This window comes from Sander vitreus, chromosome 22 (genome assembly GCF_031162955.1).
Source record: "Sander vitreus isolate 19-12246 chromosome 22, sanVit1, whole genome shotgun sequence".
NCBI classification, from domain to species: Eukaryota; Metazoa; Chordata; class Actinopteri; order Perciformes; family Percidae; genus Sander; species Sander vitreus.
The window spans coordinates 16491687-16504641 of NC_135876.1; the positions used below are offsets into that span (position 1 = coordinate 16491687).

Below are 12955 nucleotides of genomic sequence, written 5' to 3' on the forward strand. Positions count from 1 at the left end.
TCAGACAGCTGAAACCCCCAAAGGTCACTGTTTTTACTGAGCAGAAGAAAAACTATACCTCCTTCTGTTTTACTGTGTGTATGCACACCTGGAAAGTGTTATGCAAAAGCTGAATTCTAATGAGGAGGTAATTTTTTCTGTATGTCTGGGTATTGTGGTACCATGCAATGACCTCACTGAAGCCACTCGTGTTATACAGCCTTGTTAATGTGCTTTTAAAAGACTGACCCTGTGCCAACACAGACACACTCCCAGGCCAGTATCAGATTCCTTTATGGGGTGAAGTCATGGCTACGACACAGTCTTAGTGTCTCTCTATTACATGCTTGGGTAGCGGCAAGATATTCTCTACAGAGCTGCTACCCTTGCAACCCTGGTACCTATGTGTAGGTCAGTAAAATTAAGAGCCAGCATGCCAAAACTATTCTTAAAGCTTCTTCTTCCCATGTTTGCCTACCTCTCTCATGTGGGTGGGCAGCAGAGAAAACAGCCAGGAAGCCACTCCCAGCTGTGTTGGCATCAGATACCATCTGCAGGAGCATCTTGTTGCCCGTGGATACCAGGGCTCCTGGCTTGAACGTCCCACAGAAGCGACCAAGTCTTTGCACACTGATATGGCCACTGTAAACATCCACATAGTCATAGCGGCACAGGTTGTCGCTCTCCAAGTCAATAAAGCGGAATGACAGGACCACGACCTTTCCCTCAGGGACCTGCGTGGGAATTTACAGCGGGCATTAAGGGTTTAACATAATTACAATTATTACTGAGAGCAATAAAATGTCACAATAGGTAGGCTACACACCTCCCATGAATGTTGGCTTGTTACTTCATTGATGTCCAGTAAAACAATCTTCTCCACATGTGATTGCAGATACTAACAACATGTTTAACAGTAAGCCTGACTTACAGTATGTAGAGCAGGCAAAATGCAACTTGGCCCTGCCACACTATAAGTTTGATTGTTCAAATGGGCAGTAGCCTAATGTAAAGGAGCCAGTCAGGAAAACTGCCTTAAGCTGTGGTGAAGTATTTTTGGAAGGAAATTAGGGGTTAGTGAATCGTACTATTATATTGTGCAGCTGTTTGATGTGTTTTTAGTTGACAATGTATCCATCCATTGTATCATTATTATCATTCTAGGCTATGCTAAGAAAGCAAAACGTGAATTTGAAATTGGACTTACTGTAATCCTCCACACACATTTGGTATTTGGAGGGTAAACTCCCGGGTACCCCTGGCTCCCGATTACTCCAGAATCTCCTGTAATGTTTCCGCCGCATGTGAAGGTTGGTCTAAAGGGGGAAAATAATGTTTTCTATTTTCAAAATATCAAATGATAATGTGGTAAAACAATAAACATTATATAGGCTATACGTTAACGACAGCCTGCGGTTGATATAACACAGATTTAATTCAATGCGCCATATGTCCTGACTGGAGGCACTCCGGACTGCAGAATATTCATCTAAATAAACTCCAGTCAACTGACGCTGCTTCTCCACACGCTACAAGCGATCCTTGACACCTTGCTCACTCATAAAGCTTTCAAATTAATTGATGAAAAATTGTAAATAAAGGTGTACCTCCGCTGTGACTGCGCACAGACCTCTGTCAAGAACAGTAGACTCCATGCGCAAAAAATACTGCATGTTCTCCACATTGCTGGTTTAAGGGAGCAGGCGCTTCGCCGGTTTTCGCCCCGTGGCATGAATGGCATTGTGTTCTGCAGCTCAAACGGTGGAGTAAAGTAACCAGGAGTTCCTGCAGGGAGTTCCAGTAACTGCAAGCCGTAGCAGATGAATATAGTATTTGTTCTGTCTGGAAGGAGGGACGAAGCACAGGCTGCTGCCTTAAAAAAAAAAATACATTAAAGACGCGCTGGGAGGATGTGAGGTCTCGCATTAGTTTCATACGGCACCTGGCGTAGAAAAAAACCTTGAAGGAGGTGGCATGAATAAACTTGACTCCAGACATGAATGGTTTGGCATTCCAAATATGGACCAGCAGCATACATATGGCAGAGACTAAGTGCCGGCAATGTGCGAAACACATACAGTAGGATAGCCTATACTGACCAGATGTGGAGTGATAGAGGACAACTGTGGCCTGTTCTCTAATAGGCATGTGCATTTTACACTAGCTGAAACATCATTATAAATATGTGTTTGAAATCGCCTAAGGTAGTGGGTTGTCAGAATAATATGCACAGGCAGCCTAACGTAGAGAGCGAGAGCACCACCTACTGGACTAAATACGGTCCAGCTACTTGGTACATATTTTATTAGCTCAAATACACCGTTATTATCAATTAAATGACTGCGGATACAAATTGATCTTGCATTATGCATATTTACCTATGAAAAGATACAAATCTCTAGCCTATATGTGACATAACAAAAAAAAAGAAATTAATAAATGACCATGTAAAAAGAGATCTTGTTTTGTCTCTCAAAATCATTGCAATTTCCATACACTCAACTCAACTTTATTTGTAGGCATAGCACTTTTCATGCAAGCATGCAGTCCAAAGTGCTTCACGGACAAAATTAAATCAATTACCACAGTTGAAAACAAAACAAAAACAAACAAATACAAAAAAAAAGAAAAAAGAGTAACAACAAATATGTAAGCAAGACTAAAAATTACAACAATAATAAGACAATACGTTAAAAAGCAATAACTAAAAGCCAACAGAATAAAACAAACACCGGGAATGATATAACAAAATAATAAACACGTATAAACTAATGATATAACATGACCCCAAATTAAAATCACACGGCTCTAGTTGCGTTTTTTTGTTCATGTAAACTATGACCACCAAAGAGTGGCAGTAAATATAAGTTTAGCCATCACAGGTTCGGTGGTTGATTGTGTAGCCTGGAGTGGACGTTTGCCACTATCTTCTAATCGATGATCGATTTTATTTTAGTTCAACAAAAGATGGCGGACCGAACGCCTGGTGGCTCTCAAAAAGCTAGCGCTAAGGTGAATTTACTGTTTGTACATGCATTAGCTATGTCTTATCTGTTGTAATGAAAACATTGTAAATAATATTATGCAATAACAACGTTGACTATTTACATATGTATAGCCTGCAAGAGACTAGAGTCGCGAGTGTGCGCAACGGTGTTAGCTAACTACCAACACGCTAAAGCTAACGTTACCCTTTGGCCACACTGGCTAATTTAGCTAGCTAAGCTAAGCTAAACTAAGCGATTTAGCTAACGTTACCACAAGGAGGACTAGCTAGTCAGGGCAGTTGACCCAGAAAGGAATAGTGTTTGCTAACCAGCTGATACGGACATAGTTAGTCTTCAGGACAAAGTTTAGTTGATATGTTTGAATTTAGAAATAGTACATGTAATATTTTGGAACTCGGGCCTAACAATATTTGAGCCTTAGCTAGCTCCTTGTAACAGTCATTCAGTCGGTGGTGCTGCAGCAGATATCTGCTTGTTAGGCCTCTGGCTAATTTTGCTAAGTTGTCGTTACTTCCTGATGTCCGGCTGCAACTAACGTTACGTAGAAAATACGCAGTAAATGCAACTTACAGAATCACCATCAAAGGTTTAGGCAATGATCGCAAACTACGAGTGGACACTTAACAGTGTAGCGCGAGTTGCGTGTTGTTACGGCAATGGATCCCGCTTATTCTTCCTGTCAACATGATTGCTGTCACGCTTTAGCAATCTTCTTCTTCTTCTTTGGGGTTTTACGGCAGCCGGCATCCAAAAAGTTGCATTGCTCGCTTTAGCAATCATCTGAATAATAATTAATACTAACTTGGAGCAGTAACGTTAGTGATCAGTGTGATGGCCTGGATATGAGGGCAGCAGAGAATGTTGATACATTTAAACTAAAAGACTTACCTTTTTATTCTAACTAAGCTGTATTTATTTATTTATCTGTTTATTTATCTATGCGTTTCAGCCTGTTTTACTTCATGGTGTATGTTGGTATATATACCAAGTTGTAGTTTTTATCTATTTCTAAACCTGCCTCTGGTGTTTCCTTAGTGTAAATTGATGAGATTTAATAGTGTTTCCTCAGCTCCTGTTTTTATTTTTAATGAATGTTGTTATTGACTGAGTGTGGTGTTAATTACAAAGTCACTTACTGCTTTGTGTGGATTCTGGGAAGCACTTTGTGTTATATTTTTATGTATGAAAAGTGCTATACAACTAAACTCTGATTGATTGAAATTTTGCACCCACATTTAGAGTTGTATTGTGAAACTATGAAATACCTTTTAAAGCCAGTCAACCATGCTTTGTTTACACCAACAGGCGCTGCTTGAGAGCAAACTGAAGTCTTTCAGCATTGGCAAAATGGCAGTGGCAAAGAGGACCTTAAGCAAGAAGGAACAAGATGAAATAAAGAAAAAAGTAAGTATTGGCTTCATTTTTAGAGAATATTGTCTATTTGATCTGTGGTAACTGGGTACACATTGTGTAAAGATGCTTCTCTGTAAGTTGATGTATGTATGTATGTATGTATGTATTTACATTGACTTCTATGTTCAGGAGGATGAGCGGGCAGCAGCAGAGATTTATGAGGAGTTTCTTGCTGCTTTTGAAGGAGGAGGTGATGGCAAAGTCAAAGCCTTTGTCCGTGGTGGTATTGCAAATGCAACAAAAGGTACAACATTTCTTGTATTTCCCAAATTAATTGAATACTATGTTTTGGCACAAGCACAGTTCACAACATCCTCCATCCACGACTTGAAAAAGGGAAATGTAAATGTAGTGGAATTCAGAACAAACGCACTCTTTCACCTTTCAGAGGAGGCAGCTGCTGATGAGAAGAAAGGAAAATTGTACAAGCCCAAGTCACGTTTTGAGACCCAAACCCCAAAAAGCTTCTTGCCTTTGGAAACCCCACCTCAGTTTTTACCAATAGACAAAAGACATGTAAGTATTATCACAGTCAACAAGTAGCCTTTCTTGTTATTGCTGTAGTAAATTATGCTTTTAATCTTTGACTATGTCGATATTATTTCCAAATGTGTATTTCAGCCTGTGAAGAAAAGTACTGAAAAGGAAAAGAAGAAGAGCAACTTGGAGCTCTTCAAAGAAGAACTTAAACAGTAAGTTTCAACACACAGGTCTGTTTTAATCTATGTATTCTTCTTGTTTATGGCAGTGGAAACTAGAGTTTCTCAGGTGTTATGGTGTGGAATAGTGCGGTTCCGAAAGTACGAACGTTGTAATAATTTGAACATATGTTGTGTGTAATTGTACTTCACGTTGTTTCCTGCAGAATACAGGAGGAAAGGGATGAAAGACACAAGCTGAAAGGACGTGTTAGTCGTTTCGAACCTCTCGCGGGCACAGACGGAAGACGCTCATGTAAGTGTCTTTAAGCTGCATGACTGTGTTCCATGTACTAACTTGGCCTGAAATGGCGCCGTCCTTCATGCCTTGCTCCACTCACCCCCCTTTGTCCACTTTTGCCCTGAAACAAAATTTATACTGCGTTTCTGCTTCTTTTAGCGGATGGTTCTTCAAGAAGAAACCGTCCGTCCAGTGGTAATTTTGACTTAATATAGTGGCCGTGAATATCTTCATCTTGCTAAGAAAATATGTTGTCTTGTCAGACAGCGGTAGGAAATTCTTCTGTCTTTTCTGTCTCTGCAGTTTTGGATGATTGTGCACCAGGTTCCCATGATGTTGGAGACCCGTCCACCACTAACTTGTATCTCGGAAACATCAATCCACAGGTGAATTTCTATCCAAACATTTTATAAAGTAGAGAAGAGATGGGATGACATAGCTTTGCTGTGAACAGAGGGCTTGATTTGAGTGTTTTGCTTTTATAACGAGCGGAGTCTGACTCTAAAATTAATACCAAAAGGAAATGTGTTTCTTATGCCCTTAATTTCAAGTGGTTATGTTGGGCAGATATTTACCCAATGTCCATTTATGAAGTAATAATATTATCCATGTATATCTTTGTTGTCTTTTAGATGAATGAGGAAATGCTGTGTCAGGAGTTTGGCCGCTATGGCCCGCTGGCCAGTGTGAAGATCATGTGGCCGAGGACAGACGAGGAGAGGGCTCGGGAGAGGAACTGTGGCTTTGTGGCTTTCATGAACAGGAGGGATGCTGAGCGAGCGCTCAAGAACCTAAATGGTACAAAGCAGGATTTTTTTTTTTTTTATATTCATTAAATAAATAAATCACATACTTTCTTTCCAGCCATTGTAAATATTTCTTTACCTCTGTTACAGGAAAGATGATAATGAAATTTGAGATGAAATTAGGATGGGGCAAAGGCGTGCCCATTCCACCCCATCCCATCTACATCCCTCCTTCCATGATGGAGCACACACTCCCACCGCCTCCCTCTGGCCTACCCTTCAACGCACAGCCCCGGGAGAGGCTAAAGAACCCCAATGCTCCCTTGCTTCCTCCACCTAAAAACAAGGAGGAGTTTGAGAAGGTAACTCAGCATGTCAGCCTAGGATTTTCTCATGGGTTATGGCAGTGTTTTGTAAATTCAGCTGGTAAGATGTTAGCCTTTATTATGAGCAGTCAGTACAAGCTTTAATCCAGTTTTGTGATAGCTTTTGTCTTGCTGAATTAAACTAGTTTTGCACTGTATATCAAAGTGTGGGTATAATGAAATGTTAGCGTGTGGAAAATGGAAAAGTGTTATGGTTAATGAAGACAGTGTCAGGGGTGTTTGGCCTTTAGTAAAACTGACAGCAGTAAAGGAAAGTTGTTGTCTTTAAAATGCATTTTTTATATTTTTCACCTGTTGCCTTTTTAACAATACTCACATTCTATGTTTATTATCTGATGTGACTTCATATACAGACTCTGTCGCAAGCCATAGTCAAAGTGGTTATCCCAACAGAAAGGTACATGTTTTTCTTTTTTTAAATTGGTGTACAAACATAGAAAAAACATCCCATAATGAAGCTAAAGTTTGATCGGTTGATCACTGCATGCTACAGGGGGCTGGTCAGTATGGGTGAGCAATGGTTGAGGCTATTGTACAATGTCTTCATATTAGTAGATAGAATAATACTGATCGAGTTTGTTTTGTAACTTGCTCTTTCACACTCCACCATCACTCATATTTCTTTTAAAATATGTAGCAAACCATCGTTATAGTGCTTATTTAATATGCTGTTTAGAACCAAACATCACGACTTTAGTCCATCACAGTTCCACTCCATACATCAACATTTAATTGTGTTGTTTTTCAACTTTAGTGACATGTCACTCTGCCACATACATAGTCTGCTGATTCTAGTTCTGTAGTTGTGAAATCCTGCTCTCTGACCATTGCTCACTCAGACCGTCTACCCCCTTGGCCTCTGTCACTCTATCGGGAGCTCACTAAATCTGGCCCCTGCCAACAAATCCAAACCTGCCAGTATTAGTCTATAAATGACCTTTGACATTGGCCTTGGTGAGCAGCACAAGTTGAACTGTCTGCAGCAGCGAGGGACCTGAAAAGCATCATGGGATGGATTGGGAAAGTATACTGAATTTTACCCCGCCATTGGTACGATCGGCTCCAATACAAGTAAATGTGATTGTGTTGTCAAATGAAAGACATCCTTTGTCTTGTTGGCCACTTTAGGCTAATTGTATGCAGCCTGCACCATGTATCGCCCCAAAATTGTCACAGAAGAACTTAAGTGATCCCATTTGCACTGTATTCAGTCATTACCAACTCCACCAGCAGATAACATATTTAGCCTATTTAGGCCAACAATCCTGTACTGCTTTGGTTCTTCCTCACTTTACATTAGTCAGGACATGAGTGGGAAATGAAAGGCACTGTATTGACAGACTTTTCAGTTAATACAGTGTCTTGTCAATGACTCGCTTCTACTTTCCCAAGTTCTTCAGCGTCACTTTGTGCCCATTTTTTTCCTCCAAAATTGATTCAAGGAAGATTTCAAAGAAAGGGTCCAGGCAGTGCAATGTAATGTAAAACCTGTTGCACTGTAGCCTTAAAGAAAACCGGCATGAACTTGATGATTTAAAAAAAAAAAAAAAAAAAGAGAAAAAATCTTTTTTAAGTAATTCTTGATTTATATGAAAGTTTTACTGTAAATGTTTTGATTTTTGGCAGCATTTATGCAGTGATGTTATACATAGGCTCAGAGGCATAGTCACAGTTACATTTAATTTATGCCTGGTCACGTAACACTGATGGCAGTTGTCTCTTTTAAGATGCTTCTCACTTGATTATTCGCAGTAAATTAATAATAAATAGAAGTGATTGTATATTTTGGCTTTAAGTGACATCTTCTGCCAGGTGCATTAAAGCAAGTATGCATGTGACATCTGCAGTTATGCCCTGCAACATTTGTTTTGTCAATAATGCAAGAGACAACTGTTCTGAGTGTCAAACCGCCAAGCAAAAATTAAACTTAACCTTAACAGACAGGCTTTTTGTAGTGGTCAAGAGTCAGGCCAGTCTGAATCCGTTTGTTTTAACTGTGTTTTTCTTGTAGGAATTTGCTCTCTCTCATCCACCGAATGATCGAGTTTGTGGTGCGTGAAGGCCCAATGTTTGAAGCCATGATCATGAACAGAGAAATCAACAATCCCATGTACAGGTCAGTGCAACTGCGCATCAGTAATGTATTCCTTTTTATCATTTTAGTAGTTTTTGCAAAGTTATGATGCATAAGCTCATGTTTATGATTTTTCTTCCAGGTTTCTATTTGAGAACCAAAGCCCAGCACATGTATACTACCGGTGGAAGCTGTACTCCATACTACAGGTTTGATTTCTATGTTTAAAAATTGCTTGAGTTCAGCACAAAATTTCGTTGGTATTCATCCGACATTAAGGAAAAATATATATAATGTTTTGGGATCACAGTCCAGCTGTTTTGATATTAACTGTAAATGACTTGCTCAGGGTGAAGCACCAGTCAAATGGAAAACAGAGGACTTTAGGATGTTTAAGAATGGCTCCTTGTGGCGTCCGCCTCCTCTTAATCCATACCTCCATGGGCCTTATGATGATGGCGAGGAAGAGGAGGAAGAGGAGGAGGGCAGCAAGAAAGGCTGTTTGAAAGAAGAGTAAGACAATTTTCTTTAATCATTTTGGCATATATTCAGTTTAAAATGTAGTCTAAAACTGTATCATCTCATGATTTACAAATGTATTAAATTGCCCTGCTGTAGGTGAACCTGCAGTTAGTTTGATTTACGCTTAATTGCCCTTTATTCCCGCAGAGAGCGGGACAAACTAGAGGAGATGCTGCGTGGTTTGACTCCCAGGAGGGGAGACGTAGCAGAAGCCATGTTGTTTTGTCTCAGCCATGCCGAAGCAGCTGAAGAGATTGTGGAGTGTGTCACAGAGTCTCTGTCCATCCTCAAAACCCCTCTACCCAAAAAGGCAAGATATAGCACTGAAAAAGACCAATGAATGATCCTCATTCTGGTGAAAAATGTAAAAAAAGAATGAATATTTTCTCTTACATTTCAGATTGCACGGTTATATCTAGTTTCTGATGTGCTGTACAACTCGTCTGCCAAAGTATCCAATGCATCTTACTACAGAAAATAGTGAGTTGTGTACTCAACCTTCCTCGACTACATTACACAGAATTGTCAGTTTTAAAATTGGAAAACCTAAGTCACCTACTTCTGTTTCAAATTCACATTATTGCTCTTCCCCTCCCTTCAACAGTTTTGAAACAAAGCTCTGCCAGATTTTCGCAGACCTCAACGCGACATACAAAACGATACAGGGCCACCTTCAGAGTGAGAACTTTAAGGTACCAAATGTCCAAACCCGGCTAAGTAAACTAAACTAATAATTTACACAGTCAGTTTGTCACCTACAGCATGTCACTCAACCATCCTTGTCTGCTTTTCTTTGTGGCAGCAACGAGTCATGGCATGCTTCCGGGCATGGGAGGACTGGGCTGTGTACCCAGACCCCTTTCTTATCAAGCTGCAGAACATCTTCCTGGGTCTAGTTAATCTCTCTGCAGAGAAGGAACCCCCTGTCGTTATTGTGGAGGTAAATGATGTAACAATACTTTTGTAATATCCTCCCCTTTTCTTCTACATGGACATCTACTATATTAAATTGGCTTTCCAAAGCTATCCCATGAGTTACTAAAGTCCTAGCTTGATTTTATTTCGGTGCTGTTTTTGGCCCAGGCTGAGCCAGCAGAGGACATTGATGGGGCTCCAATAGTGGAGTATGTAGATGGCGCTCTGCTGGAGGACGTGGATGGGGTGCCGATTGACGCAGGGCCCATTGATGGGGCTCCTATTGACGGAGCCCCCCTGGATGACCTAGATGGTGTTCCCATCAAACCCATGGAAGAAGACATAGATGGAATACCCTGTGAGTTGTGCAGAGACTAGCATAGGATGTTGTGTGAGGTGGTATGCAGCTTTTGTACTGTGTTTCAATTTCTTGCTGTTTTTATAGTGGATCCGTCCAAGGAGTCGGCCTTCAAGGTAGCACCCTCGAAATGGGAAGCGGTGGATGAGTCCGAGTTGGAGGCTCAAGGTGAGACCTTTTTAAGTGGCATCAAACGTCCAACTTTTAACGTGAACAGTTTTGACTTCAGTACATAAATTATCTCTGTCACCAGTTTGGTTGTGTGCATTCTTAGTTGCAGTTATGCTGTCTTTTGTTTGTTCCTTAGCTGTGACAACTTCAAAATGGGAGATATTTGAACCACCGGAAGAAGCAAAAAAGTGAGTTTTGTGTGTGCTATCTTTTCAGGATAATGGACTGTTCTGTGAATACATTGGTGCACCCTTAACCTTTCTTTAATGAACTGTTTCCAACTCTGAAGGAATGAGGAGGACAGCGATGATGATGACAGGAGCCCTCGCTCTGAAGATAATCAGAGCTACTCCAACCCCATCAGAGATGAATCTGATATAAAGGCCAAAATGTCTGAAATGAATGAGGAGAAACGCACAAAGCTCAGAGAGATAGAGGTACTTCATCAGAAATCCCCATACTACATAATAGAGCTGGGCGATATTGAAAAAAATCAAATATCACGATTTTTTTGGACCAAATTCATCAATGTCGATATTGTAGCGTTGACTATTGGCGCTTTCACAAAATCTTAATACAAAGAGCGTTTTGATAAATAGTCATAGTATCTACATTATTTGTGATAAAGTGGGTAAAGGCAAATAATAAAACAGCTAGAAAGTCTGGTAAGTTCAGAAAATGACATTGCTTTACTGTAATGTAGCCTTTAAAACCAGGAGAGACAAGATATGACACGTGTTATCTATCATATCACGATAAGACGATATCTAGCTTCATATATCGCTATATTAATATATTGCCCAGCCCTACTACATGACCAGCATATTATAATGTTTGTGGTGTTCTGTATGCAAATGAAATCCATTGTTTTGACCACTTTCCTTTATTGTATTGTTCACCCAGGTTAAGGTCATGAAGTTCCAGGATGAGCTGGAGTCTGGGAAAAGGCCCAAGAAGCCTGGGCAGAGTATTCAGGAGCAGGTGGAGCACTACAGGGACAAACTACTACAAAAGGTACCGAGTTAGGCTCTGCGCATTTTACTATAGATGATATCAAATACAGGAATTAAAATTGGGGTATTGTTCCCTTATTGTAGGAAAAAGAAAAGGAGAAACTTGAACGGGAGAGAGAGAGGGAGAAGAAAGAAAAGGAGAAAGCTGAAGCACGGTTGAAAGACTTGAAGAAGGAAAAAGAGAAGGAGGACACACCAACCAGGAAAGAGAGGTGAGATAACCAGTTGGCAGGCTGCTGTGTCGTGTCAGCGTCATCACTCAGTTAAGGTGTAGTTCATAAAACATGGGGTTTCTGACATATTTGTCCTCTCTGGTTGATAGGAAGCGGCGTCACAGTGGGTCACCCAGCCCAACGCGGACTAGCAGCAGACGAGGCCGGTCAAACTCCCCCCGTTCGGAGCGGTCAGAAAGATCAGAACGTTCCGACCGCTCATACTCTAAAGACACATCTTCCCGCTCCACCCATAAAGACTCCCCACGATCCAGCAACAAAAAGTCCTCTAAGAGGTAAGACCTGTCCAGTGCTTCTCCTAATGTTGTCATTAGAGCCATGTTTTGGTTAACTGTAGGTTTTACCTTGCAATCACCATTTTCTCTTATTAATTGCAGTGTGGTTAGAAGAGTTGAAACTTTTTGCTGTAATTGAAAGGTCCTGTTTGTCCCACTAGATCACCGTCACCTCGAACACCCAAACGATCCAGGAGGTCGCGTTCCAAGACGCCCAAGAAATCAGCCAAGAAGTCCCGCTCCAAATCAAGGTCACCCCATCGGTCTCACAAAAAATCAAAGAAGAGCAAACACTGACACACATTTTCTTTCAACCTCCAAACCAGCCTATCCTCCTTCCCCATTCTTCCCTTTTCTGCGCTGTTGTATAAAAGATTGACTGAATGATTTGGCAGCTGAAGATCTCTGCTCAGATGTTAATGTATAGACGATGAAGAGTGGCGGGTGTTGCATGGGTTGCCATCTGGTGTATCAAATGGATGGGGCCATTGCTGTTTTATATTGTACAAAAAAATAATGTGCTTGTGTGTCCTGATTCCCCATCACCTCCCAATGGAATTCATCCATGTGGTAGACCACACCCGTACAGAGTGTGATGACAATAGTCATATTCATGCTGTCATTTTCTGTTTTTGTAGTTCACATTAAAAAGACTTCCTAATAAATTGTCTGTTTTGTTGTTGCATTTCTCCTTTGACAAGGACAGTGTAAAAATAAAGAGGGTGTATGACATGCCACAAAGGTCACAAGGCTGGAATTGAACCCAGGACGATGCGTTATATGGCATACACTATAACCCCTCAAGATACCAAAAACATTCCGACAAGTGTTATTTTTATATCAAATGTGGACATTTTTAATGGAGTAATTTTACCAAAGTATTGCAGAAAAGTATTGTCATTTAATTACTTTTAGGTTATTTA

The 12955-nt window shown here is 40.6% G+C and overlaps 2 protein-coding genes across 7 annotated transcripts in view; one reads left to right on the plus strand and one right to left on the minus strand.

The window, feature by feature from the left end:
• pcolce2b (procollagen C-endopeptidase enhancer 2b) overlaps positions 1–3659 on the minus strand; it is a 14572-nt gene extending 10913 nt beyond the window's left edge. Inside the window, exons 1-4 of one of the 4 annotated variants that reach the window (XM_078281293.1) lie at positions 3558–3659; positions 1587–1852; positions 1187–1295; positions 458–713 (exon numbers count right to left, since the gene is read on the minus strand). In XM_078281293.1, coding sequence (XP_078137419.1) covers positions 458–713; positions 1187–1295; positions 1587–1720 — 499 coding nt within the window. In that variant the 5' untranslated portion in view covers positions 1721–1852; positions 3558–3659. Of the gene's footprint in view, positions 1–457; positions 714–1186; positions 1296–1586; positions 2090–3557 lie in introns of those variants that run through there. The other 3 variants (XM_078281295.1, XM_078281292.1, XM_078281294.1) reach the window with 3 other exon arrangements.
• Positions 2905–12697, plus strand: u2surp (U2 snRNP-associated SURP domain containing). Of its 3 annotated transcripts, XM_078281288.1 has the most exons (26): positions 2905–2991; positions 4293–4391; positions 4530–4644; positions 4789–4916; positions 5022–5092; positions 5266–5354; positions 5499–5534; positions 5643–5725; positions 5972–6137; positions 6236–6447; positions 6825–6868; positions 8483–8587; positions 8688–8754; positions 8895–9058; positions 9215–9377; positions 9468–9547; positions 9672–9759; positions 9870–10007; positions 10151–10340; positions 10428–10508; positions 10648–10699; positions 10801–10948; positions 11415–11525; positions 11609–11736; positions 11847–12032; positions 12194–12697. In XM_078281288.1, the coding sequence occupies exons 1-26, from the start codon at positions 2917–2919 to the stop codon at positions 12327–12329; spliced, it is 2955 nt and encodes a 984-aa protein (XP_078137414.1). In that variant the 5' UTR covers positions 2905–2916; the 3' UTR covers positions 12330–12697. The 3 variants fall into 3 exon arrangements, with proteins under 3 accessions (XP_078137414.1, XP_078137415.1, XP_078137416.1); XM_078281289.1 differs by lacking the exon at positions 5499–5534; XM_078281290.1 differs by lacking the exons at positions 2905–2991; positions 4293–4391; positions 4530–4644; ... (5 more) ...; positions 5972–6137; positions 6825–6868 and having other exon boundaries at positions 6304–6447.
• Positions 12698–12955: the final 258 nt, after the last annotated feature.

Excerpts from the sequence above, each read along its gene's own strand:
- u2surp (XM_078281288.1), top strand. The coding sequence starts at position 2,917 with ATGATCGATTTTATTTTAGTTCAACAAAAGATGGCGGACCGAACGCCT. Across the intron at positions 10,008-10,150 it reads CCCCTGTCGTTATTGTGGAG|GCTGAGCCAGCAGAGGACAT; the intron begins GTAAATGATGTA and ends TTTTTGGCCCAG. Across the intron at positions 10,341-10,427 it reads AGACATAGATGGAATACCCT|TGGATCCGTCCAAGGAGTCG; the intron begins GTGAGTTGTGCA and ends CTGTTTTTATAG.